Source organism: Panulirus ornatus, chromosome 65 (assembly GCF_036320965.1).
Source record: "Panulirus ornatus isolate Po-2019 chromosome 65, ASM3632096v1, whole genome shotgun sequence".
NCBI lineage: Eukaryota > Metazoa > Arthropoda > Malacostraca > Decapoda > Palinuridae > Panulirus > Panulirus ornatus.
The window spans coordinates 10,125,524-10,151,641 of NC_092288.1; the positions used below are offsets into that span (position 1 = coordinate 10,125,524).

A 26,118-nucleotide genomic window follows, 5' to 3' on the forward strand; every position below is an offset into this window, starting at 1 on the left:
GTGACCCTTGATTGGCATTGTGGTGTGGGTGATTAATATAAATAATATGGGGTATTAGAAAGATGGTGTGGGTGATTCGAATTATGTAATCACTTTGTATCGTACGAGTTTTACACTCGTGGGTCCCCATTTCTTGAACGTCATCATACAACTTAAATTTCTGGATACCATTTGTATTAACCATGTCATTAGGCATTCTGTTCCATTTGTCCACCAGATTTATGAAGAAAAAAAATATATTTCCTGTTTTTAACAAGTCTCTTGCTAAATTTCATGTTATCTCCTCCCTCGAAGAACTGTACATTCTCAGTGTCATCGATCTATTTTAAAAAACCATAAAGGCTGTGATCAAATCACCACTGACTCTTCTCTCTTCCAAGATGGGCATACTTAAAAGCCTCTAGACTCTTAGAAGTATACGGTATAAAACAAAATAATGACATTTCTTGTTAGTTCCTCGAAAGGAGCAATAAATGGCAATGTATGTGTCATTCTTTCAGTGATTTACACTGGTGACTAATAAAACAAGTGGGGTTTTTTTTTTTTACCACTTTAGTAAGACAATGACGTTAGTGTAAGATAACGAGATTTTCTCAATCAATTCTCAAACATTAAATGGCTAACACATCTACTCTCCTGTGCGGTGATACACGTGTCTTGCATTTGATTAGCCCTTATGTATTAAATGTTTATTTCATGTTTTAGTCCTCTGTAGTAGTTTTTCATGCATAATGCTGCATGATTACCGCGTGTGGCAGTTGTGGCCGATCACTGATTACGTGCTGATCAATTGCCAGTTATTTGATAAAAAGGATGGGAAGCTGTGCATTGGAGTGTAACTATTTTAAGGCAAGTTGTTCATGGATTCCCAAAGGTCATGCATGCTCCTGGGCTCACGTGGTTTGGATAATTGTATTACCTTTGCTGTTCAAGATGTTTGCAAGTATAGAACGCAAAACAAGAAATTAAGTCTGTTGAGGGTTTATAGCACTATTCAAGATTACAAAATGTCTGGACCAAGACGTAAGCAATAAGCTGAATACATGATCCAATATACTCTGATTTTTTTTACCCCAGAATTCGTATTACTGTCTTAAATTCTTGGGAAGATAGTTGTAACGATGCTGTAGATATGGAAAGATGAGCTTCTTTCAAAAAATTTATTCTTGTATGTCTCAGTATATTTTTTCTGAAGACAATAAAATCATTTTGCTTAACTCTTTCATCCGTTACAATATCATCAAAAAATGAAGAAAAAGTGAAGATCTTTGTTTTGTTTGTATATTTATCCTCATTATATGTTTATGGTGTGAATACTTGTTTTAACGATTGTGAGATTGTGAAGTATTTTGATGACCGTAATTACTGGTTTAACTGAGAGTTGGTTGTATGATCACGAATTGCAAGTATGTATTACATATAATCTTTTTCCCTGATTGTAGAAATATACTATAGAGTCGACATGTAACCTCAGACAAAGATATCATTGAAAACAACTGTCATATGCATTATCAGTGGTGATGAGTTTGAAGTGCGTGGCTGATAAGAATCTTAACTGGTCACACGTCTAAGCCCAGGTTTGTTGGTTGTTTGGGCTTACGGTCAATCAACTGTCAGAATCATTATGGCTGGCTACATATCCACCAACCCAAAGGATTATTCTGAAGACCTCATCCCCCTTCACTATGTATGTGGCTCCTGATCACATTTAAGACACAGTGTTAGGGAACGGAGACAAGAGACTATCTTTATTGTATGGTCAAAAATATTTTAATCGTATAAGGACGGTCATGTACGAGGTTCTGCTGTGATGAGCTACATCATTTATATTTTTCATCGTTTAGTGGAATTCAATGAAAAAATGGATGTGCTAATCAACAGATTATACGTACTTCAAGAGTATATAACTCACACAAACCTTGTACACTGTGAGAAAGTAGATATGATAATTAAAGACACCATTGTGAGTTGAGTAAGGTCATGAGTTCTAGTAAGAGACCGAGAGCTATTTATTGTAAATCACTCCTATACGGGAAGAATTTTATACCAATTTTATTCTATTTCTACTGTCATGATGTATGAATATTTTTTTTTTAGTTTTCATGTGAATTCACGTTTTGAAACTCTAAATGATTAATTGATTAATGCATTACTTTTGCAAGACTGACTACATTATCGTACAGAGTGAATGGTGATATATAATTGTACACTATATGATGTATGCTAGCTGTACTGTGATGTAATTCCTGTAGTGAATTGGTGAAGTATATATCTATTTCAAAGGAAAACAAAACTAAGAGTGACAAAGAATATAGATAATCTTACAAATATGAAATTAAACGATCATGACAAGACTGCGATAGATGGACTGCGACCGATCATCAAAGCTGCGTTCTTATTTACCTATGGTCTGCAGGAAATAAGTTTTCCTTTTATTTTCCTCATTGTGGATTAGGATATGGATTTGCTGTAAGTGATTACAGATACTCTTGTACCTTAGATGTGGAATTATTCGTAATTATATGAGGAACTGATAAATCAGATTTTCCTGTAGACTGTTTGACATTTTTCGGTCGGAGTTCGACTGTGTTTATGTTTAGCTGCCAACATAAAGGTGAGGTTACTTGGTTAATTATAGATTATATTTATTATAGATTATAATAATTGTAGGTAATAATCATTCGGTTTTGTGACAGGATTTATAGTTTAAGGGCACCACAAAAGTAATTTGTGAGGATGAAAGCACAGCAGTGAATTTTGCCTCAGTGGTAAGTCCTTGGGCCAATATCATATCGGATATATGTAAATAATCTCCCAAATTCTCTTGACATCTGAAAACTTGCCAATCTAATACGAATCATCAAAGCCCCCTTAGTATGCTGTACAGAGGTTCAGCACACTAACGCAAATGATACTTTCCAGTGTATACTTTGCACGTCACCCATCCTTATAACTCTTCAAGTAGTTTAATATGCCCGAAAGCCCATTAAGCCTGTGATACCACTACCACAGCAAGACACTGAGCACTTACTTTTCAGTTGGCCTTTACTCTCCTTGCATAGGCTCTCAGACTTCACTGCACTATATGAATTATGGTCCTAACCGTTGGATGTGGCTGGCTTCCTGGGCACTGCAGGAGCCCCATAAGGATTGAAGCAACTTCTGGGGCAGGAAGTAAGCAAGTATGAATAGATAGATATAGATGCTTGAATATAACTAGGATATTGAGGATTTTTTTTTTTCCCCTTTTTCTTGAACTTTGTTCCACATTTTATCCCAGTTTTATGCTTAGGCAAAGTGGTGGTTGTTAATCACGTGTATATGTTTAGGAATATTACACTCCTCTCACACTGTGAATTAATCTGAGGACAAGAAGTGGCTGACTTGTAGGAGGGATATTAGAGGTGTGTTTTTCTTCAGCAGTATTCAAGCTCTTTAAGTATCATTTGTTAACAAAGTTTATCATCACCTTTTGATTCAATTAGAAGAAAATTAGGTGCAGTCGTTATACAGTTTCTTGTCTTCCTTGCTGGCCCTTTTCCTTACCCCGTTGAAATTACTTTCTTAGTCACGTATTTCTTCACACTTTCCATGTTACGCCTATACTTTTGTATAACCTGCTGTATATCATAAGCATTCCTCCTCATAACATTGGTCATCCAGTAATTTACACTCTCTGGTATCTGTAGGGGTACTGAGGAGACCAGTGTTTATCCTGTTCCTTCTTAGTTTTTGAAGAGTCCTTTGTTGACTACTATTGGTATGATTGGTCAGATGGAAATTTTAATAGGGGTGAGTAAAGTTAACAGCTCAATTTATGTGGGCCACCGTTGTTTAAGAGTACGTCATTTGATATGGATATTCATTTAATTTTTGAAAAGTGTTCTTCATTTTGAGTTGCATTTATATTTTTTTCTTTTACTTTCATCTTTTACCCATAATTCTATTTGCATTCTCATCTTTTACATATAATGCCATTTCCATTCTCATTGGAAGCATTAGGTGTGTGAAATATGCTGGTTTTAGGTGGTTGTAGGCATGTTGCCTAAATTGTGAATCTTTTCAAGGATAAATATTTATAGTACTGTACTCCCCAATCCCAGTCTACTTGGTTTAGTTGTCTATATAGAATTAAGAGAATACAGAGAACCTACTTTTTATTAAATGAACAGCTGGAACACATTCAAAGTATATGTTAATATTTCAGTATGATGTGAGATTGTAATTATTACAGACTGTGAAGTGACAGTGTGAAGATGAGCAGCCCCACAGATTACCTGCCACCAGAATGGCATGACGAAGAAAGGATGAGAGTGTTGTTAGGACCTATGCCTTTGCCTCATGATGCTGTTGCTAGAAAGGCTCGCTGTACATTTTGGTCAGCTGCCATACATCATTGGTGCAGAGTCAAGTTAAAATTCACATTTACTTTTCAGGTAGGTCACAAAGGTGATTCATGTTTCACTTGTGACCATTATAAAGTAAATGTAAAACTCCAACTGGGCATACTGGAGGAGGAAGTGGAAATGGGGCAATCACCTCCCCTCATTGCACAATAAAGTTACTCAGTGAAAATGATGATCTCTATTTTTATAATGGCCTCAGCTAAGTGGGTTACCCATTGTGTAAGTCAATTGACATATGCCAAGTACGTCTGTGGAATTTTGCTTGGAATTTGTATATTTCTGTGGAATTTGTAAATATAATTTTCTGAAAATTTGACCAACAGTATTGAGTAAACTTGACATTCAGATAGATCAAAAGGTATAGAATTCTTTAAAATATGATTATGCCAAAAGGACCACAATAAACACAAACCATAGTATCTTGAAATTTTAGAAAATTTTGTATATGTGAGGAAATTAGTGTGTTTTTATATGTATATCACTCCTGTTTTGAGCTTTTCTGCATTATCTGGTGAGTTTATAACTCCTCAAAACAAATTCTGGGCATGGTCCTTACTCCATTTGAATGCACTGTCATAGTGAATGACAGTTGTACCTAATTCTGTTTAAGAAACCCCATGATTTTCATTAATAGCACAGAATTAACTGTCATGGTATGCCTAGTTGGTAATTTCCTGCATTTAAAGTATGGTGGCTAATGTCTGTATTTTTTTTTGTGAATTAATGTCTGTACATCTCTGTATATTTGACAGAAGCACTCAAATCTTATTTCAGAGATTTCCTCATGGAGGCTTGGTTGTTGCTCAGGGGCAACATCTAATTCCTACACATAAGAAATAAAGCCTGGAAATTTGAAAGGGGGGGTTTGCCCCAGATTATGAAGTAACACAGGGCAGTAAGGGAGCAGAATGAATGTGAAGAGCCGAAGATGGTTGCAGAGCGACTGTTTTAAGGTTAAGATGAAATTAAAACGTAAACGAATTTAATTGGAATGTTTTTTGGATATCATTTAAGAAGGGAGAATGTAATTGGGAGAAGGGAGTTCCTGTTTAAATGGTATTTTTATAGAGAGAATAATTAAAACCACTTTCTCTGTCATGAGTATTAGTTTTTATGATTATGTTTTTGAAGATTTTATGGTTGTTTAATGTGTCTGAAAATATGGAAATTACTAAAAAAGTTATGCGGGACTTCACAGATAAGTCCCAAATATATGTGATGATTGGTTCTGAATGTGGGACTTGCACCATAAATGCTGTGTGATTTAGGGATGATTCTGAAGAGAAGTAATATATGACTGAGGCAACTGTAAGGGTTAGTTTCTATAGAGCAGTCCATTGCTTTCCATTCCTCTATGCCTGTATGGAGAATGTAGTAAAAGGAGAGTGTGAGTATGGATGAATGAGTAATACCCAGACCACTGTCGAAAAATTTCGTTATAGTCATCTAGAATAGAAAGGGGAGATGGTTTGCTGATGAAGTTGTTCTTAATCTGATATGCTTATTAATTTTCCCTTTAAATAGGAATGTCAAAGAGCATTTCGAAGAGGTACCCAGAATCCCCTCAGTCTTCCTGGTGTTCTTCTGCACATGAACAGGTTAGTATGGGTATTTTGTGAATGATAGATGTATGCTTAGCAGTTCATATTGTTAGCAATTCATATTGGATGTCAAACAGAAATGGAAGCCATAACCATCAGTTAAGTGGTCGCCTTCCTCCCAAAACAAGCAACTTTCTTGATAGGATTATCTGTCTTCAAACCAGCAGTTACTGTGATTACCATTCATTGGTGTTTAAGTCAACATCAAGTCAACAGAACTCACCTAACCTTATAAATGGCATGTAAGCCAAATAGAAAACTTGTGAAGGTATAAAGACACTTTCAGATTATAGCCATATTTTCAGGAAATAGATCTCCAAGATGTACAGACTTCTTAGTCTTCAAACAGAAGCTGTTGGTCTGCTTTCACTGTTTCTGTGTATTAAGGGAGAAGCTTTGAGAAGTGAATATGTATATGGAATTAAGTATTAAGAAAAGTGTTGGTCATTATCAGTTGGTAATTTCTTTTGTTTCAGTGTTTTTGCTGAGTGAACCTTTTGTAAAAATTGATAAAGATGAACAGAGTAAAGAGAACACTGATGGATGATTTACCGTACTGATAATCAATTTCTTTGCCAGTCTTGTGGAGAACACTGATGGATGATTTACCGTACTGATAATCAATTTCTTTGCCAGTCTTGTGGCATATGTTTCTTAGAACAGTGTGATATTATGTGTAAGTCTCATTGGAGTCTCTGAAAGGGTTGAGTACATGGTCAAGTTCATTGCAAATTTTTTCCAACTAACTGTTGTTCAGTGGTTTGTAAGCTCTTCAGCTACAGATAGAGAATTTTGGCAGATATCAACACCTTTTGGGAAGTCCCTGGCTAATACTGATCTCCAAGTTCAAAGTGGGTCAAAATCAGTGCATTTTGATGAGTTTTCAAACTTTCAAGGTTATTCAAGTTGACCACATTTGATTTTAATATCTAGATAAAGGAAGTGCATTGGACAGTTGCCTTGTGATGTTGCATGTTGCTTCAACATGATGAAATGGAAATTAGAATTTCTAATATCCATGTACTACATTTAAGTTTCAAAATGGCTACTATGTATCCTTGTAAAGCCTGCTTGTAGAAGATATATCCAAGGTAATTAGTTGTTTAGAAAGATTTAGTAATGAATATAATGTTTCTAAGAAATTCTTTTTTAGACCATTTACATAAAGTGCTTTGCAGCTTGGGTGAGGTGATTCCAGTGGACCAGCTACCACAAGGTGAACGAAGTGTAGAATCCTGGGCTCACTGGGGTTATCGTGTATTAGTAGTTACACCATTTAATTATTCATGGAATAAACTGAAGGAAGCTCTTGGTGTCAGCAATATACTGGAAACAACTCTTGTTAATACTTTAGTGTTACAGGTAGGATTATTCTCCATATTTTGTTGAAGAAATATAGCTGTGCAGGTACCTGTGTGTATGAAGATTGTTTTTGACCAAAGTCTGCACATAACAATACTCATTTGATTTATTTGAAAGTATGTTTTTACTGTTCTTGCAGTCACATGTAAGAAAACTATTATACTAAAATGAACCCTTACCTTATGGCTGTTGTACTTCCTTATTTTTATTTAATTAGTGCCCATTTATAAGTGAATTGATTTAAGCCATAAAACTTATTATTATTCATTTCATGTTTACAACAAAGTCATCATATCTTTCACAGGATAGAATGGTGAGGAAGGTGAATGTGAGGTTTCGGGGTGTCTGGAATATGTAATATACTGTTCTCTGATAAAATACTGCTGGTGTCAGATGTGAGTGAGAAACTGCAGAGGCTGCTTTCTGAGTTTAGAAGAGTGTATGATGCAAGAAGATTGAGAATAAAGGTCAAGAAAACAAGATTATTAGGTTTAACTGTGGGAAGAGACAAGTTGACTGAAGTGTGGGTTTGAGCAGTGTGATATACAGGGGACAACATGCTGTCAATTGGCTGAACCAGAGCATGTGAAGTAGTCTGGGAAAAGCATCCATGTCTCTCTGCCCTATCAAATGCTCTCTACAGGTCCATAAATGCCACTTACAAATCTTCCTCTATATCCAGGTATTATTCACACACCTGTTAAATCTAACATTTGGTCCATACTTTTACTGATCCTGAAACCATGTTGCTTCCACCATCTCTGATGCACAGTGCATTCCACCACCCACTCAATTACCATTTTCCAATATCCCTTACCAGATATACCTAGGAGACTTATGTATCTGTAATTAGAACATTCACATTTGTCCCTCTTGCCTTCACATAGGGGCATTGTGCATTTTAGATTGCCAGTCCTTTGGCACCTTGCCTTGGGCCATGCAAGCATTGAAAAACCCTGACAAAAAACAGTCATCAGCATTGTCACCTTTCTTGAGACTTAAAAGCAAACCCAGCTCTCTTGTTGCTTTGCCACACTCCATCTTCAGTTTTTCACCATCTCTTATCTCCATGCTATTTCTTATGACTCTCACTGTGTCCGCTTGCTACATCATTGTGGGCATTTACCTCATCTGTCATATTCAGCAGTCCTTCAGAACACTCATTCCATTTCTTTTTCACCTCATCTTTGCCTTTTACCATTTACCCATCTGTTCCTCTTAATGGCTTCCATTTGTTCTCTCATTCAGCTCACACTATTCACTTCTTTCCTAAACATGTTCATATTCTCCTTGAAGTTCATCCCATCTTTCATTTGCCTTTTATTTCAGCTTCTTTACCTTTCTCTCAACCTCCTTTCATTTTCTTTTATGCTTCTCCCAATCACTCACACTCCTTTCATGCAGGTACCATCCATAAACTTCCCTTAAATCTCACAAACAATTCAACATCCTCATCCCTGCACTCAGTGCCCTTCTAATATGCCCACATTTCAAGCATTTCACCTCACATGTTGGCACTGTTTCCTTATATACCATTTACTCCTTGCCCACTCCCCTTGTCTCATTTACTATCACCTAATGCCACTCTTCTCAGTATTTCTTAGTATCTCTGCACATAGGCCTCTTTTCAGAACTAACCGACTTTCACCACTTTCACACTCACCTCCACTTTTAAATGATTAGACATATAACTTGCCATCCTGCTGCCTTCCTGCCTTAGGATCCCCCCTCTTTGGAGTTCCTGGACCCCTCAGGAAACTGCCTTTGTCAGCTTAATTGACTGAGCTTGCAGTTGGTAACTCTGCAAATGAGAAGCTACCTTTAATAAGGCTGTATCTTTGACAGTGGATCAAAAAGAACCCTGTGTCATGAAGAGCCTTTTTATACCTAGGGAGCCCACCTCACACTGACCCTATGTGGTGTGCCCCCTTTAAATTGCAGGAGCCCTTTAAAAGGGTTCCAAGGATTACATGATAATGACAATGATAGTACTACTATTACTACTTTTTTTTTTTTTTTTTTTTTTTTTATACTTTGTCGCTGTCTCCCGCGTTTGCGAGGTAGCGCAAGGAAACAGACGAAAGAAATGGCCCAACCCCCCCCCCATACACATGTACATACACACGTCCACACACGCAAATATACATACCTACACAGCTTTCCATGGTTTACCCCAGACGCTTCACATGCCTTGCTTCAATCCACTGACAGCACGTCAACCCCTGTATACCACATGACTCCAATTCACTCTATTTCTTGCCCTCCTTTCACCCTCCTGCATGTTCAGGCCCCGATCACACAAAATCTTTTTCACTCCATCTTTCCACCTCCAATTTGGTCTCCCTCTTCTCCTCGTTCCCTCCACCTCCGACACATATATCCTCTTGGTCAATCTCTCCTCACTCATTCTCTCCATGTGCCCAAACCATTTCAAAACACCCTCTTCTGCTCTCTCAACCACGCTCTTTTTATTTCCACACATCTCTCTTACCCTTACGTTACTTACTCGATCAAACCACCTCACACCACACATTGTCCTCAAACATCTCATTTCCAGCACATCCATCCTCCTGCGCACATCTCTATCCATAGCCCACGCCTCGCAACCATACAACATTGTTGGAACCACTATTCCCTCAAACATACCCATTTTTGCTTTCCGAGATAGTGTTCTCGACTTCCACACATTTTTCAAGGCTCCCAAAATTTTCGCCCCCTCCCCCACCCTATGATCCACTTCCGCTTCCATGGTTCCATCCGCTGACAGATCCACTCCCAGATATCTAAAACACTTCACTTCCTCCAGTTTTTCTCCATTCAAACTCACCTCCCAATTGACTTGACCCTCACCCCTACTGTACCTAATAACCTTGCTCTTATTCACATTTACTCTCAACTTTCTTCTTCCACACACTTTACCAAACTCAGTCACCAGCTTCTGCAGTTTCTCACATGAATCAGCCACCAGCGCTGTATCATCAGCGAACAACAACTGACTCACTTCCCAAGCTCTCTCATCCCCAACAGACTTCATACTTGCCCCTCTTTCCAGGACTCTTGCATTTACCTCCCTTACAACCCCATCCATAAACAAATTAAACAACCATGGAGACATCACACACCCCTGCCGCAAACCTACATTCACTGAGAACCAATCACTTTCCTCTCTTCCTACACGTACACATGCCTTACATCCTCGATAAAAACTTTTCACTGCTTCTAACAACTTGCCTCCCACACCATATATTCTTAATACCTTCCACAGAGCATCTCTATCAACTCTATCATATGCCTTCTCCAGATCCATAAATGCTACATACAAATCCATTTGCTTTTCTAAGTATTTCTCACATACATTCTTCAAAGCAAACACCTGATCCACACATCCTCTACCACTTCTGAAACCGCACTGCTCTTCCCCAATCTGATGCTCTGTACATGCCTTCACCCTCTCAATCAATACCCTCCCATATAATTTACCAGGAATACTCAACAAACTTATACCTCTGTAATTTGAGCACTCACTCTTATCCCCTTTGCCTTTGTACAATGGCACTATGCACGCATTCCGCCAATCCTCAGGCACCTCACCATGAGTCATACATACATTAAATAACCTTACCAACCAGTCAACAATACAGTCACCCCCTTTCTTAATAAATTCCACTGCAATACCATCCAAACCTGCTGCCTTGCCGGCTTTCATCTTCCGCAAAGCTTTTACTACCTCTTCTCTGTTTACCAAATCATTTTCCCTAACCCTCTCACTTTGCACACCACCTCGACCAAAACACCCTATATCTGCCACTCTGTCATCAGACACATTCAACAAACCTTCAAAATACTCATTCCATCTCCTTCTCACATCACCGCTACTTGTTATCACCTCCCCATTTACGCCCTTCACTGAAGTTCCCATTTGCTCCCTTGTCTTACGCACCCTATTTACCTCCTTCCAGAACATCTTTTTATTTTCCCTAAAATTTACTGATAGTCTCTCACCCCAACTCTCATTTGCCCTTTTTTTCACCTCTTGCACCTTTCTCTTGACCTCCTGTCTCTTTCTTTTATACTTCTCCCACTCAATTGCATTTTTTCCCTGCAAAAATCGTCCAAATGCCTCTCTCTTCTCTTTCACTAATGCTCTTACTTCTTCATCCCACCACTCACTACCCTTTCTAAACAGCCCACCTCCCACTCTTCTCATGCCACAAGCATCTTTTGCGCAATCCATCACTGATTCCCTAAATACATCCCATTCCTCCCCCACTCCCCTTACTTCCATTGTTCTCACCTTTTTCCATTCTGTACACAGTCTCTCCTGGTACTTCCCCACACAGGTCTCCTTCCCAAGCTCACTTACTCTCACCACCTTCTTCACCCCAACATTCACTCCTCTTTTCTGAAAACCCATACTAATCTTCACCTTAGCCTCCACAAGATAATGATCAGACATCCCTCCAGTTGCACCTCTCAGCACATTAACATCCAAAAGTCTCTCTTTCGCACGCCTGTCAATTAACACGTAATCCAATAACGCTCTCTGGCCATCTCTCCTACTTACATAAGTATACTTATGTATATCTCGCTTTTTAAACCAGGTATTCCCAATCATCAGTCCTTTTTCAGCACATAAATCTACAAGCTCTTCACCATTTCCATTTACAACACTGAACACCCCATGCATACCAATTATTCCCTCAACTGCCACATTACTCACCTTTGCATTCAAATCACCCATCACTATAACCCGGTCTCGTGCATCAAAACCGCTAACACACTCATTTAGCTGCTCCCAAAACACTTGCCTCTCATGATCTTTCTTCTCATGCCCAGGTGCATATGCACCAATAATCACCCACCTCTCTCCATCAACTTTCAGTTTTACCCATATTAATCGAGAATTTACTTTCTTACATTCTATCACATACTCCCACAACTCCTGTTTCAGGAGTATTGCTACTCCTTCCCTTGCTCTTGTCCTCTCACTAACCCCTGACTTCACTCCCCAGACATTTCCAAACCACTCTTCCCCTTACCCTTGAGCTTCGTTTCACTCAGAGCCAAAACATCCAGGTTCCTTTCCTCAAACATACTACCTATCTCTCCTTTTTTCACATCTTGGTTACATCCACACACATTTAGGCACCCCACTCTGAGCCTTCGAGGAGGATGATCACTCCCGCGTGACTCCTTCTTCTGTTTCCCATTTTAGAAAGTTAATACAAGGAGGGGAGGATTTCCGGCCCCCCGCTCCCGTCCCTCTAGTCGCTTTCTACGACACGCGAGGAATACGTGGGAAGTATTCTTTCACCCCTATCCCCAGGGATAATATACATATATATATACATATACACACACACACACACACACACACACATATGCACATACACACACACACACACACATACATATATATACATATGAAAAATGTAAGAAACAATTTAGAAAACAAACTTTTAGCTTGAAATGAATGAAAAAAATGAATGTCACATAATGGTTCAACCTCTGTCCTTGAAAGGCTTCCATTTTTCTCCACAGACTCACACTATCATTCTCCTAAATTTCACCCTTGAGTTCATCATCTTTCATTTGCTTACAGCTACTTTATTTCTCTCAACTTCCTTATTTTCTTAGTTCAAAACACCCATGCATGTAACCATCCATACTTCCATTAAACACAAACATCAACATTCATTACTCTCCCTTTAATACCAATTTCAAGCTTTCGATCACATGTGGCAGCGTAACCATACCTGCCCACTCCTGTCTCATATATCACCTAATGCCTCTTCTCAACAGTACCTAATCCTCTTCAGACACCAGTGCAGCCTTTCATCGTCGAATGGGTTTCTGTGAAGTATACCTTGTCTGATGGGCTTCTGCCTAGATCCCCTCTTGCTGGAGTTCCTGCCCTAGAAATGCTTTGAGTAATGGGCTTGCAGTTGGTAATCTGCAAATGAGAGCTACCTTAATAAGGCTGGTATCTTTGCATTCAAAAACCTGTGTACTACTAATGATAGTAGTAGTAATGATGATAATAATAATTAGAATGATATTGATAGTGTTAATGATATGTATATAGAATATATTTTTTTTTTGTAGGAAATGTGCAACAAGGTGTACAAAATATGCAGTGGATTAAACTCAAAAAGTGCACCTTTGTCTTTAGCTGAACTCTACAATCAAGTTGGTGAGAGTGTTGGGTCGGTAGACAACCTCTATCTAATTGTTGAAACATTGGCAAACAAAGGACTAGCTGCAGTTACAGTCCACAGTGGCACTACATATGTTAAGTTTACCATGCCAGGGGACACAGATAAACCTAGCATCACCCAAGTTGAATTAGGTGAGTTCCTCACTGGAAGTAAACTTAGAATCATATGTATGCATTTAAAAGCTTGCCTTTACTACAGAGAAAACAAACGATTCACCCTCTACTTGCTATTTTCTTAAATCTTAAATGTATCAAAAACCATTGTTTTGAAATGTGTAGATTTATATATTTACCTACATCTACTCTTGTTTTACACTCATAGGGCCCTTTCTCCTGATCACATTGCCATCAAGCAGCATTTTACACATCTGTAAAATTCTGATATTTATGGTTTCCTAGAATTAGTTTATTCCAGTCATCCCTCACCCTACCAAACAGTATTTCTTTACATCCTTTCTAACCATATTTTTGCCCACCTTCTTGCCATGGCCTATAGTTTCTATGGTACTGTGCCATTTGAATTGTTTTCTCTATCCATCATCCAGCTGATTTTGAAACTTAAAGGCTGTACCCATGTTCTAACCCCTTCATTAAAGATTTCACAGAATCATTTATATATTGGTGTATGCTCTTGTAACCAGAGAGGTATATTACCAGGACTAACCACCTGGGTATCATGAGGGTTAGTGATGGCTGCATATAAAGACAGCACTTCTGTGGTTGTCAAGTTGCTCTCCTCTGACTCAAGTAGCTGTCTTTTCTTTTTACCTCACCCACATGTAGACTAATAGCATTCTGTCCACAAACATATAATCTCTCCTTGTCACATATAACACTTTACAATTTTAACTCACACTTCTTGCTTTGTAACTCTGGATTTTCCTGTGGTGAGCGCTGTGTGCTACCCCGGCCTTTTGGCAAATTGTTAGGAATAATAGATATAAGTATTAGGTAGGAATATTTTGGTAGGAGCATTAGATAGAAATGTTACATAGAAGTAGTAATAGGAATATTAGGCAGGAGCATTAGGTGGAAGTAGTCAGTAGGAACATTAGGTAGGAGCCTCTGCTAACACTGTACTAGATTTGCTCTCTGCCAGTGGCTTGTTAAGGGTGAAGCATTAAAGGCTAAGAAGCAGCACTGGAGCTCACTAGTTTTGGGGACTCTGTTGCCATGGCCTCCCCCTTGAGGGAGTTCCAGAAGGAAATAGGTGTCAGAGACGTAGTTGTATGGCCCTTGCAACATAAATTCCCTCACCTAGCCATTACTCTCAAAGAACTTGATCAGCTCCACCTAGTTACCTTGACATTTCATCCCTCTTTGGATCTTGTGCCCCCACGTTCTTTTCCATCACATATAATCAAACACTACATAATTACTTTTTTTCAGGAGTAGCATCATATTTCATAAGTCTTATATCTGTGCTATTATGTGTAAAGATAAGGTCAAGTAGAAGTGGTGTATCGTGCCTTTAGTTCTAGTATGATTCTTTGTCATGGGTCTTTTACATTCTTAAAGTAGTGTGTATGTGCATGTGTGTTATGATTATTTGTGATTATTTTTGCATGCTATGGAGTGAGAGGTTTACACTCATGTTGCACTAGTCTCTCACCTTTTTATATATGAACAATGTCTTTATTGCTATATGTGTGTGTGTGTGTGTGTGTGTGTGTGCAAAAGAGTGGGAGGAAGAAGAAAAGGCAGTACATGAATTGAAATGAGGGAAGGCTTCATCACTGGGTCATTTATTGCAAGAGTGATTGTGGGGATAACTATGATTTGATATTCCACACCAGTAATAGTGATATTATAAACCATGCATTAGTTTATAGGGATTTGCTGAGGGTGATTAGGCTGTGATTTTGGAACATTACATTTTATATGACAGCTGGAGAGGGGATTTGTGCAAATGAGGTTATTGCTCATTTCTTACTGGTGCTGCCTTGCTTGGGTAAGAAGAGTGATCTGGGAAAAAAGGAAATATTTATATTTAATATATAGATATGATATTTTTCATTATAAACCTTGATTGCCATTTCTTGTGTCAGTGAGGTAGTGCCAGGAAACAGACGAAGAATGGTTCATCCGCTCATATACACATATGTATACATAAACACCCATACACACACATATACATACATATACATATCAACACATAAACATACACATTCACAGACATATACATATATACTCATGTACGTATTCGCCATTTCCCGCATTAGTGAAGTAGCATCACGAACAGAGGACTGACCTGGCCCCCTTCTCTGTCCCTTCTTTTGGCCACTGTAGCTTCAAGGAAGCATTTCTGTTGGGGCAGGGTAAGGTGGGCTCCTTTGCCATTTGCCAATAATCATACAGTCTTGTCAAAGGTGATTTTCCCCTTTGATATTGCCACTTGCATATGTATTTACATAGATAAGCGTTAGACATACACTCAGTTAAAATTTCACTCTCTGTGCATGTATGTGTTACATTTTCTCATGTGCATTGAGGACATCACCTGTCTTTCCAGCATCACAGAAGTCATTTTTATCTCACAAGTCCCTTCATGCTCAAGATGTAACAGTTTCCTCAGTTGTTTTGTACTCACCACACAAAGACATACACCTAACATCATTGCACTTTTTGACCTGTGGTCCCAACTTGTGGAATGGCCAGCTTCCTGTGTGCTACTAAAGTCCCATAGCAGGGAATTCTGTGGCAGGAACTTACTGTAAGGTTTGTGTTTATGAAAGCTCTTCCTAAACATTTCAGCGGAAAAGGACTTGCTGTGTGCTCAGCAGCAAGTGGAGGACAGTGTTACTCAACTCTGTGAGGAGACTGCTAATTTACGCTTAGAAGCTAAGCGTGCATTAAGTTCTGGCTCTAAACCTGAGGTAAGTCAGGGGGACTTTTCCCATTAAGGCAAATGACGAGAAATTTACGTTACACTTCTTCCCTGACTTGTGACCTAGGAAATTTCAGTCTTGAAGTATCAAATCATAATCCTTGGTTAAGCGAATTCTGCAGCTTAACAACTTTTGATCCATAAGATTAGCACTCTATCCTCGTTGTCAAATTCTAAATCCTTGATACCTACTAGCAAACCCTAATATCTGGACAAATAAACTCTGAATCCATGATTACCAAATTCTGATTGCTACAGTAACAGACCCTGGTTCATGAATTAGTAAATAATTCCTCGACAAGTAGTTCCTGATTCCTGGACGACTAAATCCTGATCCTTGGCTCTTAGATTAGTAACCTTTGATCCCAGGTGAAGCAGACCAGTCATAAAGTAGGAAACCTTCATACTTGGACTAATGAATTGTGAATCTGACACTAGCAAAACTTATACCTTGGAATTGTATTCCTTAATCACTTTACAAGCATATCTTGAATTCAGGCCAAAATACCTTAACACTGTGACTGACATATCTTTAATTGTGACTCAGTTCAGAGGACTAGCAAACCTTGATTCGTAGACTAACAAGGCCTTGATGCTTGACTGGCAAAACCTGATCCTTACTTTTAAACCAGGATAGCAAATCCCTCTTACCTTCCTAGGTAACATTGATTCCCAACAGAAAAATGGAGAAGTTCTGACTCTTGGGTCATTGGTTTCCATGTTCTTGAATATAAAACTGATGTATAGAGTAGAAAGCATTTTGTTCTATAAATGCTATTTTCATTCAAAGTTTGATGTTTTGTGCATAGTGAAAAAAAATGACTTCACTGTAATATTTTCCCTTTAAGACAAGAAAAAATATTGATTCATTAGGGATTCATTACAAAGAAAACAGACCTTTAGTATTTAAAAAGTTATAGGGTTACATGGAATGAATGTCCTCAGATTGAATGAATGTCTTCAGAATTTCCTGTTTTGCTCTTATGGTAGGTTTGACTAACCTAAATGTAAATTTTCTTATTGAAGAATATCTGGGTGATAGTAAAATTTTGTAGGCATTGTCAATGTTGAAGAGGAAGAAGAGATTGGAGAAGTCATTAACTACACAGCTGGGGGCACTGGAGAATATCACATCTTGCATCCAGCAGCTGCAAGACACTCGGATTAACAAGTAGGTTACAAAGAATTTTGCTGATTTACTAGTAATGACAGGTGTAGTGCAGAATATTCCTGTTTTTTTAGGAACTACATATGCACCCATAATCTTTCTGATGGATTTTCCTTAAACTGTATACCAGATAAAGATAAAACATCGGAAAAATTAACACATTTTGCATTAGTTCATCATTCTGTCTGTTTATTGAAATTTCCCTTATACTTGTTTAGAACAGTTTAGGCAGAAATTTCTTCAAATACTCCAGGTAATGTGAGTTCTTTGAACTTTGCATATTGCAAGGAATTAAACTGTAAAAATGTTAGGAATATGATCATAATATAGCAAATGATATTACTCTTTATGACTAGAATAAAAGGAACAACAGTAGGTGGAAAGGAGCAAATAAATAGGGAATCAGGAAGGAGCAGTCTATGTAATAGGGTGTCATATTTCAGGCTTGGAATATAGTATGGCCATAACTAAATGAAGGTAATATTTAATGAGGGAAAAGAGGCAGTAAAGATAAGCTATTCTGTAATCTTGATCATACATTTCTAATAAAATAGTGTTTTCATGAGCAGTTTCACCTAGTTTTAGTATACTCAGTATTATGCTTTTATCTAAGGTACCATAACCCTTATGTACATGAAGGTGGCTCTTTGAAATTTATCTTTTAACCTCTTTGAGTTTTGTAATGTATGTGATATTGATATCTTAAATGTTGCTGCTTACATTTATTATGAGACATCGTTGCAAATGTAATTTTAACATTTCTAATGGGAACTTGTAAAAATCATGTTGGTGACAATGAATCTTGCATCAGGCCAAATCTTTTACTTGTATCACTCAGAACAAGATTCATATGGTGTCATGTCACAGCAGATAAACCTAGAATGTGTTCACATATAATCTGGTTTGGTATTCGTTTCTATATGCAAGACATTCCAGCTACTCATGTAGGTGGACTGACACTGGAATGGCATTACAGTTGAAACATTGAAATAATTATCCTTGTTAAGCAGTCCATCATGAAAGCTCCTGAAACACTCCACACTTAAGTTCATCTCACTTACCAGAGCTCTTGGCATACCTCTAGGTTTTTTGTCCATCTTAGATGCTACAGTACTCTTGACTAGCTTTTCACAACCATCCTTACTGACCATTACTCCCAAAGACAGAAGCTTGTTTGCAAGTAGTGATTCACATTCACTTACAGTAGTATCACATTTTGAATACTGATCATAGAAAATCATGAACTCTAGTTATTTTTATGTTCTAAACTTGTTATTAAGTGAACCACTATTCTTCTCATCTCCCCTGATTGGTGGTGATATATATTATCATTTGCACTGGCATATGTCAGACAACTTTGAGATAAGCTTAATTTTTTTTCCACAATAAGTAAGAGTAAATTGTTTGTGATTTTTTTTGTGGTACAAATAGTTGATTTTTGAGAACTGATATTAAAGCATTGTTGTCAGTATTTTATGATCTTTGTTTTATTCAAAGGCAAGTGTTAGAAGCTTTCCGAGTGGGTGTAGAGGCTCTACGTACAGCTGTGTCAGGAGATACATCGCCTGATAGTGTTGCTGAAACTATGGATGATGTACAGCAGGTGATGTCTGGTAGTATTTGTTAGGCAATAAGCTTTGATAAAGGTGTTTGTTCAAGATCATATTATTGTGCATAGAGTGAAGAATACATCTATTCACTAACTGACTTCTGAGCTACTTGCTAAATAATATTGCATTATAATAGCTTCAAGATATTTTTGTGCATAATTGTACTGTTATGATTGGGTTTATGATAGATCAACTCGCTTTAATATATGATAAGTTTACACAACGTATTGGCAGCATAACTTTCCACCTTACACCTGATCACTCGTGTATATTTTTTGTGAAATTCATTGTTAAGTGTAGCATACAGTATCTTTGTCCTTCCCTGAAGAATCTGATGTCTTGGATGTGAATGAAGCCTTATGTTAGAGTTCATACCTAAGTTTTTAAACTTCTCTGAAATGGCTTTACTCTTTCAAAAAGGTAGTTTATGGAAATGAAAAAATGTTTTATGAATATGATCATGGTTTATAGATGAGAAATGCTGCATTGACTTGAGTTTTGTTTGCACAGGTATTAGATGAGTGCCAAGATGTTAGTTCAGTGCTTGCAGCTGGCATAAAATCACCAAACACTGAGGAAGATGAAGATATTTTGCTGTCGGAATTGAATCACTTATTGGAACATGAGGAAGGACCTCAACAGGTGGATCAGCAGTATGCAAATGAGAACACAGGTAGGTGTAAAGAATATATGTACTTTATATACATATAAGGCATCTCTACAAACTGATAAAGTGCACTGTCCAGTCTGTTATATACTAAATTGTGTAGATAACTTTTTCATTGATTTTACAAAATATGGACATTGATACATCAGTATATTTGTAAAAAATTTTTCTTTTCTCAGCTCCCAAACTAATTATTATTTGTTGCTTTCTTGAGTTTAGTGTGTTGTATCTTTAGGGATGTGTGGATGCATTCTGATGGCATCAGAGCGTAGTGTTTACCTATTTGTGCAGTAGGGAGGGAGTTTTGCACTCTTGAGGCCAAACATTTTTAAGCATTTTTTGGTATTGTACAATTTGTTGAACTATTTTTTTTTTTCGTTTACAGTTTCCTCTGTTACTAAAGGAGAATTTTTTCATTTTTTTTTTTTTCATTTACAGTTTCCTCTCGGTTACAAAAGAAGAATTTCTTCACATCATTTGTAATTTTATTCTTATTTAGTTTTCTGCCTTCATATAATTTGTAATTTTATTCTAATTTAGTTTTTGCTATGTCCTGTCATCAACCAGCCATTTCTTGATTTGAACAACTGCTCAGTATTTATTCATTCTGAAACTTTTAGAGTGTTATTGTGTCTTTCCTCATCCTTCTGACTCCCAACATTGGTATTCCATGGCTGCTAGCCTCTGTTTATAGATGAGTTCCCTCACTTCTAGTTAGACTTTTTTTATTTCCTTCCATGAAACTTGTTCTATTGTATATAGCTGTTCTTCTGTTTTAATCCATTCTCAAGGTTTGTCAAAGATAGGGAAATTTTTGTTGTCTGAAGAGGTTGGCTGGTCTCTGTGCTGAGTAAGGAAGCTGTAAGGCTATTGAAATACGTTTTTTGGTAGTTTGTTGGCATTCAGGATACAAGCCTTAAAGTAACCAAGATGAGAGAAGTTAAACCCAATCAGCATGAAAAAAATCTGGGGTAAATGCACTGTGTTCTTAACGTTCAGTCTGTGAATAGATTGTGTGGGAAATTTGGTATGTGGCTTCTTACTTTGTGTATGAACTGGCCTTTGATATAAGATTAAGAGATTTATTCTGTGGTGGGTGATGAGTCATATTTTTGTCATATATAATGGAGGTGTATTGTTTTTTAGAGTAAAGGTTAGGTTAGATATATTGATTATGCTTGATGATTCTAGATGCTTTGCAAAGTGAAATGAATAACCTTTGTATGCTTAGCACATTGGACATAAGATTAGGATCCTTTTGAGTGAAAAAAGACATGTGCTGTGTGCTTTGATAAATTTAGGATACTTTTAAGTCATCTAAGATGTATGCTGAGGTTCTTGTCATTAAAAAAGGAAATAGAGTTGAGATTAGTATATTTAGATGGATAAATGTTGTAGTTTTAATGGCTGATGAAAATATCATGCACTCACAGATCTGCATCTGCCTGATGTGCCCAAGAGGAGCCCCTTGTCTTCATTCAATTTGTCTTCAGAAGGAACCCCAGAGAAATTTGCATGAGTGTCAGTAGTAATAGATTTATTATCAATTAAGGAGTTGTGTCTCTCATATGTGTAGTTTTTAATATGTATAAATTTGGTGATATAACTACAACTCTACTTGCTTGAATTTAGCATAAGTTCTCTAATTTGTTTAAAATAAAGAAGTATATGACTATTTACCAGTACTATATGAAACAGAGATTAAAAGATGCAATGTATTGCCTGAGCATCATAAAATAACTTATGCTGATGTACATTTGTTCAAAAGCTTTGTTCTAACATTACATTTTTTTCCCCAAATACCTGAATTACATATATTGAGAATGAGCTAAATTGAATTTCCAGAGATAGATCAAATTGTTGTAATGACTGTGAAGAATGTTGGGAGGGGTCATCTGTGATAGATCCTCCTCCATCATTGCAGTAAATAGCATCAATTGATGAATTAATTCTTACATCCCTAAAATCTTCAATAAAAGCTACTCTTAGCAAATCTAACTATCAGTATTCATGCAAAGTGCCTCTCTATCATTCATCTCCATCTGCAGCGACTACATTGTTGAACAAAAGGCTCACTTTATGAAAGTTTTGACCACTCACATGGGAGTCCTGGCTATGGGTCTGATATTAACAAACTAAAGTTTCAGGATACTTTCCAAATGAATAGATCCCAGGGAAAAACTACGTGTAATGTATGATGTGAACAGATGGATGGGAGAGAGTACATGTAGAAAGAGGTGGGTTCTCGATTAAAGTGATGATGATGAAAGGATACATGGAATATGTCTATCACTGGGCAATGAGGTTTGCAAATAATATTTCAGCATAAGGATTTACAAAAGGGAATGTGGTATTGGTAAAGAGGAGAGAGGGTATACAATAATATGAATATGTTTTTAGGAAGAAATATTGTAATAGGTAGAGATGGGGTTTAACCCTATCATTTTGCATTCTTGCTGAAAGGGTAGTTCTTCCATGTGCAAAAATCAAAAAGATTGAAAATGAAAATTCCCATATAGAATATCTCTATATATCATACATCATTGAACAAAATGTTCTTCCCCCCTTAAAAAAAATGTGTATAGTACTGTTCTGCATATTGGTGTGGCAGGATGCTGAACTGATGAATTGCAGGTGGCATAGATCCTCATTATTTATGTAATATTATGATGATTTTAGGTTTTTTGAAGTGTCATTTCATTTTACTCACATATAGATATATTGCACACAATGGTTTTTTTTTAGTCATGATTTGATGATTCCCATTCATATAAGTAACAGGTATTTTTTGCTTTCTCTTCTTTAATATGGGTTTGTTATTTTCTGCATAAGCAAGATAGTGTCAGAAATAACTGAATGATCCTTAGAGGGAAAGATCTTTGCTTGGCTCTTTCCTGGTCCTTTTGAAAAGCAATACAGGAAAGGATGGTTTCCAACCCCCAACTCCCACCTTTCTTTGTCACTTTCCATGACATGCTGGAGATATATAGGGAGTATTCTTTGTCCTTCTTCCTGAGGGAAAGTATTTTTCACATACTTTATGTATTTTTATATTTCATGTGCATCATTTATATTTATATCCACTTAGATGGCATTTATGTTTATACATGTGTATTTGGGTGGGTTGGGCCATTCTTTCGTCTGTTTGCTGACGCGTGAGACAGCAACTAAGTATAATAGAATTAAATAAATAACTTCTTTAAACAGATGGGACATTTTGTTCATGGTTAAATTAAAAACTTTTTTCATTGTGAGTATAGACAAGAATACAAGAGAAATTGTCATGTCTGCTGTAAAAAACGTTTACAATATTGACTCCATAATTCACACTTTTTGAAATGATGATGCAGTTACACTTTTTCTGATAATTTAGGGTGTCTTTGGTGATTGATATTTTTTCTAGCTATGTTGTTAGGTTCTCAGTGATATCCAAGGATAACATTTGGAATCATACACTGGTTAGTAAATTCAATGAAGGCATGATGATGGTGGCACAGTGCATCATATTGTATAATACTGCAGTAGTGGCAGAGCACAATGAAAGACTTAAGGTCCATTAAGATATAAGGTTGGTGTTGTCAGATCACATGATAATATGCAAGTGAGCCTTTTCTATCAGATGGTCTTGTGTAAAGCTGGAGATGGGGATGAAGACATTAGTATCAGTAGTATTGATAGATAGATAGTATATGTGTAAATTATTTGATTTTCAGTTTTGTAATTTTCTGGATAAAAGATTGTGTTGGCACTCTTTTAATGAATTACCTGTAGATTATTATAATCCAGAAAATCCATTGCAATTTCATCATTGTATTCATACTGTACACAACTATAAAAGAACTAAAGTACAATCATTTTTATTTCATGAATTATTTGCTGCCATTTTTTTTATTGAGGTAGTAATATATATGTATTGCTTATAGTACTTTTGTGCCATATTATATTTACTTATTCAACAAAAGAAAGCAGATTTTATTTGAAAATAAGGCCTAAAGTCTTCTGTTTTACATGATTTAAGAAAGCCAGCTTATTCAATAAAGTGTGGATGTAACCAACATGAGAAAAAAGGAGAGATAGGTAGTATGTATGAGGAAAGGAACCTGGATGTTTTGGCTTTGAGTGAGATGAAGCTCAAGGGTAAAGGAGAAGAGTGGTTTGGGAATGTCATGGGAGTAAAGTCAAGGGTTGGTGAGAGGACAAGAGCAAAGGAAGGAGTAGCACTGCTCCTGAAGCAGGAGTTGTAGGAGTGTATGATAGAGTGTAAGAAAGTAAACTCTAGATTGATATGGGTAAAACTGAAAGTGGATGGAGAAAGATGAGTGATTATTGGTGCCTATGCACCTGGTCATGAGAAGAAAGATCATGAGAGGCGTTTTGGGAGCAGCTGAGTGTGAGTGTGTTAGCAGCTTTGATGCACGAGACCAGGTTATAGTGATGGGTGATTTGAATGCAAAGGTGAGTAATGTGGCAGTTGGGGGAAACCACAGAAAGGTACGGTGTCCAGAAAAAGCCTTGTCTGACCCCCGGATATTTTCAGAGCTGCTACTTCATTTTGGGAATTTCTCTTTTAGGCAATGTATTTCTTCCACCTGTGCTTTAAGATGGCTGACTCTTACCTTTCTAAGGAGGAAAAAGCCTGAATTCTTACCTGGAAGCAAGAAAATGTGGGCACACATGAGATTTTTAGGTGCACTTGGTGCTTAGTGCATGATTAGGTGGCTGGTTCCTGCAACGTCTCATCAGAGCCTTGCCTAATTCAGATCAAGACCCTATGGAACCAAAACTTGGACTTAGAGTACTTAAGAAAACTTGCCAGTTTCATGCCCAGACATCTGTTAATGGTAATCAAATCCAAAAGAGAGATGACAAAATAATACAGTGTAAGTGTGACCACTTTCAAAAATATATAGGGGGCTGACAAGACTTTGCAGTACTGTATGTGGGGCCTGGTTGTGGATGTGGGCCTGTTGTTTGGGTACATTAAGCATGAGTTATTGAATGTGAAAAAAGGCCATTTCTTTGTGCTGCCACACTAATGTGGAAAACAATAAAGTATGAAAAGAAAAAAAGAATGTTTAGTGATTGTGTATATGAGATACATGATTTGGACATTCTCTTAGTGTATGTGAGATTACCATGATTAGGGCATTCACTTTCCCATGCAATCTCAGTGACCATTGGAAAAGAGAGACAAAGGAATTCAAACAGCAACAGACCAATGAGTTCTTTCAAGGCTGTTTGTGACTGTGGAAGTGCTCATAATCTCAGAGACACATTTGACGAGTAGAATGGAACAAAGATGATTCAACGAGAAATACCTGTAAACTTTTCGTGTAACTCAGGAGGCACAGTAATTGTTTTGCTTTGAACTTTGTGAACATAAGTGTACAAGGTCAATAGATTTGACTTCATTTCTTATTAGTTAAATAAGTGTTCAAAAGTTTATGTATTTCTGTTGTTATAAAAATTATGGAAAAAAAGAGATTTGGAGTATAGCATTATGGAAAAAAGTTAAACCCAAAACTTTTGTTGTATCCATTTACATATTTTATCTTAACTTATTATAAAGAGCTCTTATGCAGTATTTGCATCATGCTCATTCTTTAATATCTGTTTATTGTCCATCTTTATAGTAGATTTTTACTGCTTCAGTTGGTGCTATTGTGAAAAATATATTTTGACTACATTTTGAAATAAAGTTTAATGGAAGTGAAATAAGGAATTTTTTTTATGGTTCTGAATTGTAAGTAGGACTAAGATGAACATTTGTCTTTGGCAAATGCAGAGGCTCCTTCACAAACTATGTCTGCACAACAACACCTGTCTCCTTTCTCTCCTGATGCATGAACCTAATTGCAGAGTGATAACATTCATGTTACTCACCTTCATCTTCAAGTGAGCCAGCTGTTACCCCCATGCTTCAGTTTCCTTGTTGCTACCTTAGTCTGTATTGTACATTTTGGGATGGAAAACACAGAAGAAATATTAAGGTGAGTAAAAGCAACATGTTTAAAATTCTCATGAAGTTATTTTTAGGAAAATGACATTTTGGACTCTGCCTGCAAATTGTAACAGTGCAAGCAAGAAGTCACCTTTGGCGAGGTGCATTATCATCAGTGCATCAAAAGAAACACACCTTTCCCCGTTCCCATATGGATTTAAGCCTTGAAGATGAATGGAAGGGTCCTAGGTCCTAGGTT

General features: G+C 37.1%; 1 protein-coding gene across 4 annotated transcripts in view; it reads left to right on the forward strand.

Annotated features, from left to right (window-relative positions):
- LOC139746475 (charged multivesicular body protein 7-like) overlaps positions 1 to 25,633 on the forward strand; it is a 194,226-nt gene extending 168,593 nt beyond the window's left edge. For 2 of the 4 annotated variants that reach the window (XM_071657744.1, XM_071657743.1), the window contains exons 2-10: positions 4,235 to 4,436; positions 5,931 to 6,004; positions 7,186 to 7,369; positions 13,475 to 13,718; positions 16,341 to 16,462; positions 17,529 to 17,644; positions 19,139 to 19,244; positions 19,762 to 19,924; positions 21,352 to 25,633. In XM_071657744.1, the coding sequence (XP_071513845.1) occupies positions 4,257 to 4,436; positions 5,931 to 6,004; positions 7,186 to 7,369; positions 13,475 to 13,718; positions 16,341 to 16,462; positions 17,529 to 17,644; positions 19,139 to 19,244; positions 19,762 to 19,924; positions 21,352 to 21,437 (1,275 nt within the window). In that variant the 5' untranslated portion in view covers positions 4,235 to 4,256 and the 3' untranslated portion in view covers positions 21,438 to 25,633. Of the gene's footprint in view, positions 1 to 2,439; positions 2,615 to 4,234; positions 4,437 to 4,471; positions 5,360 to 5,930; positions 6,005 to 7,185; positions 7,370 to 13,474; positions 13,719 to 16,340; positions 16,463 to 17,528; positions 17,645 to 19,138; positions 19,245 to 19,761; positions 19,925 to 21,351 lie in introns of those variants that run through there. The other 2 variants (XM_071657742.1, XM_071657745.1) reach the window with 2 other exon arrangements.
- Positions 25,634 to 26,118: the final 485 nt, after the last annotated feature.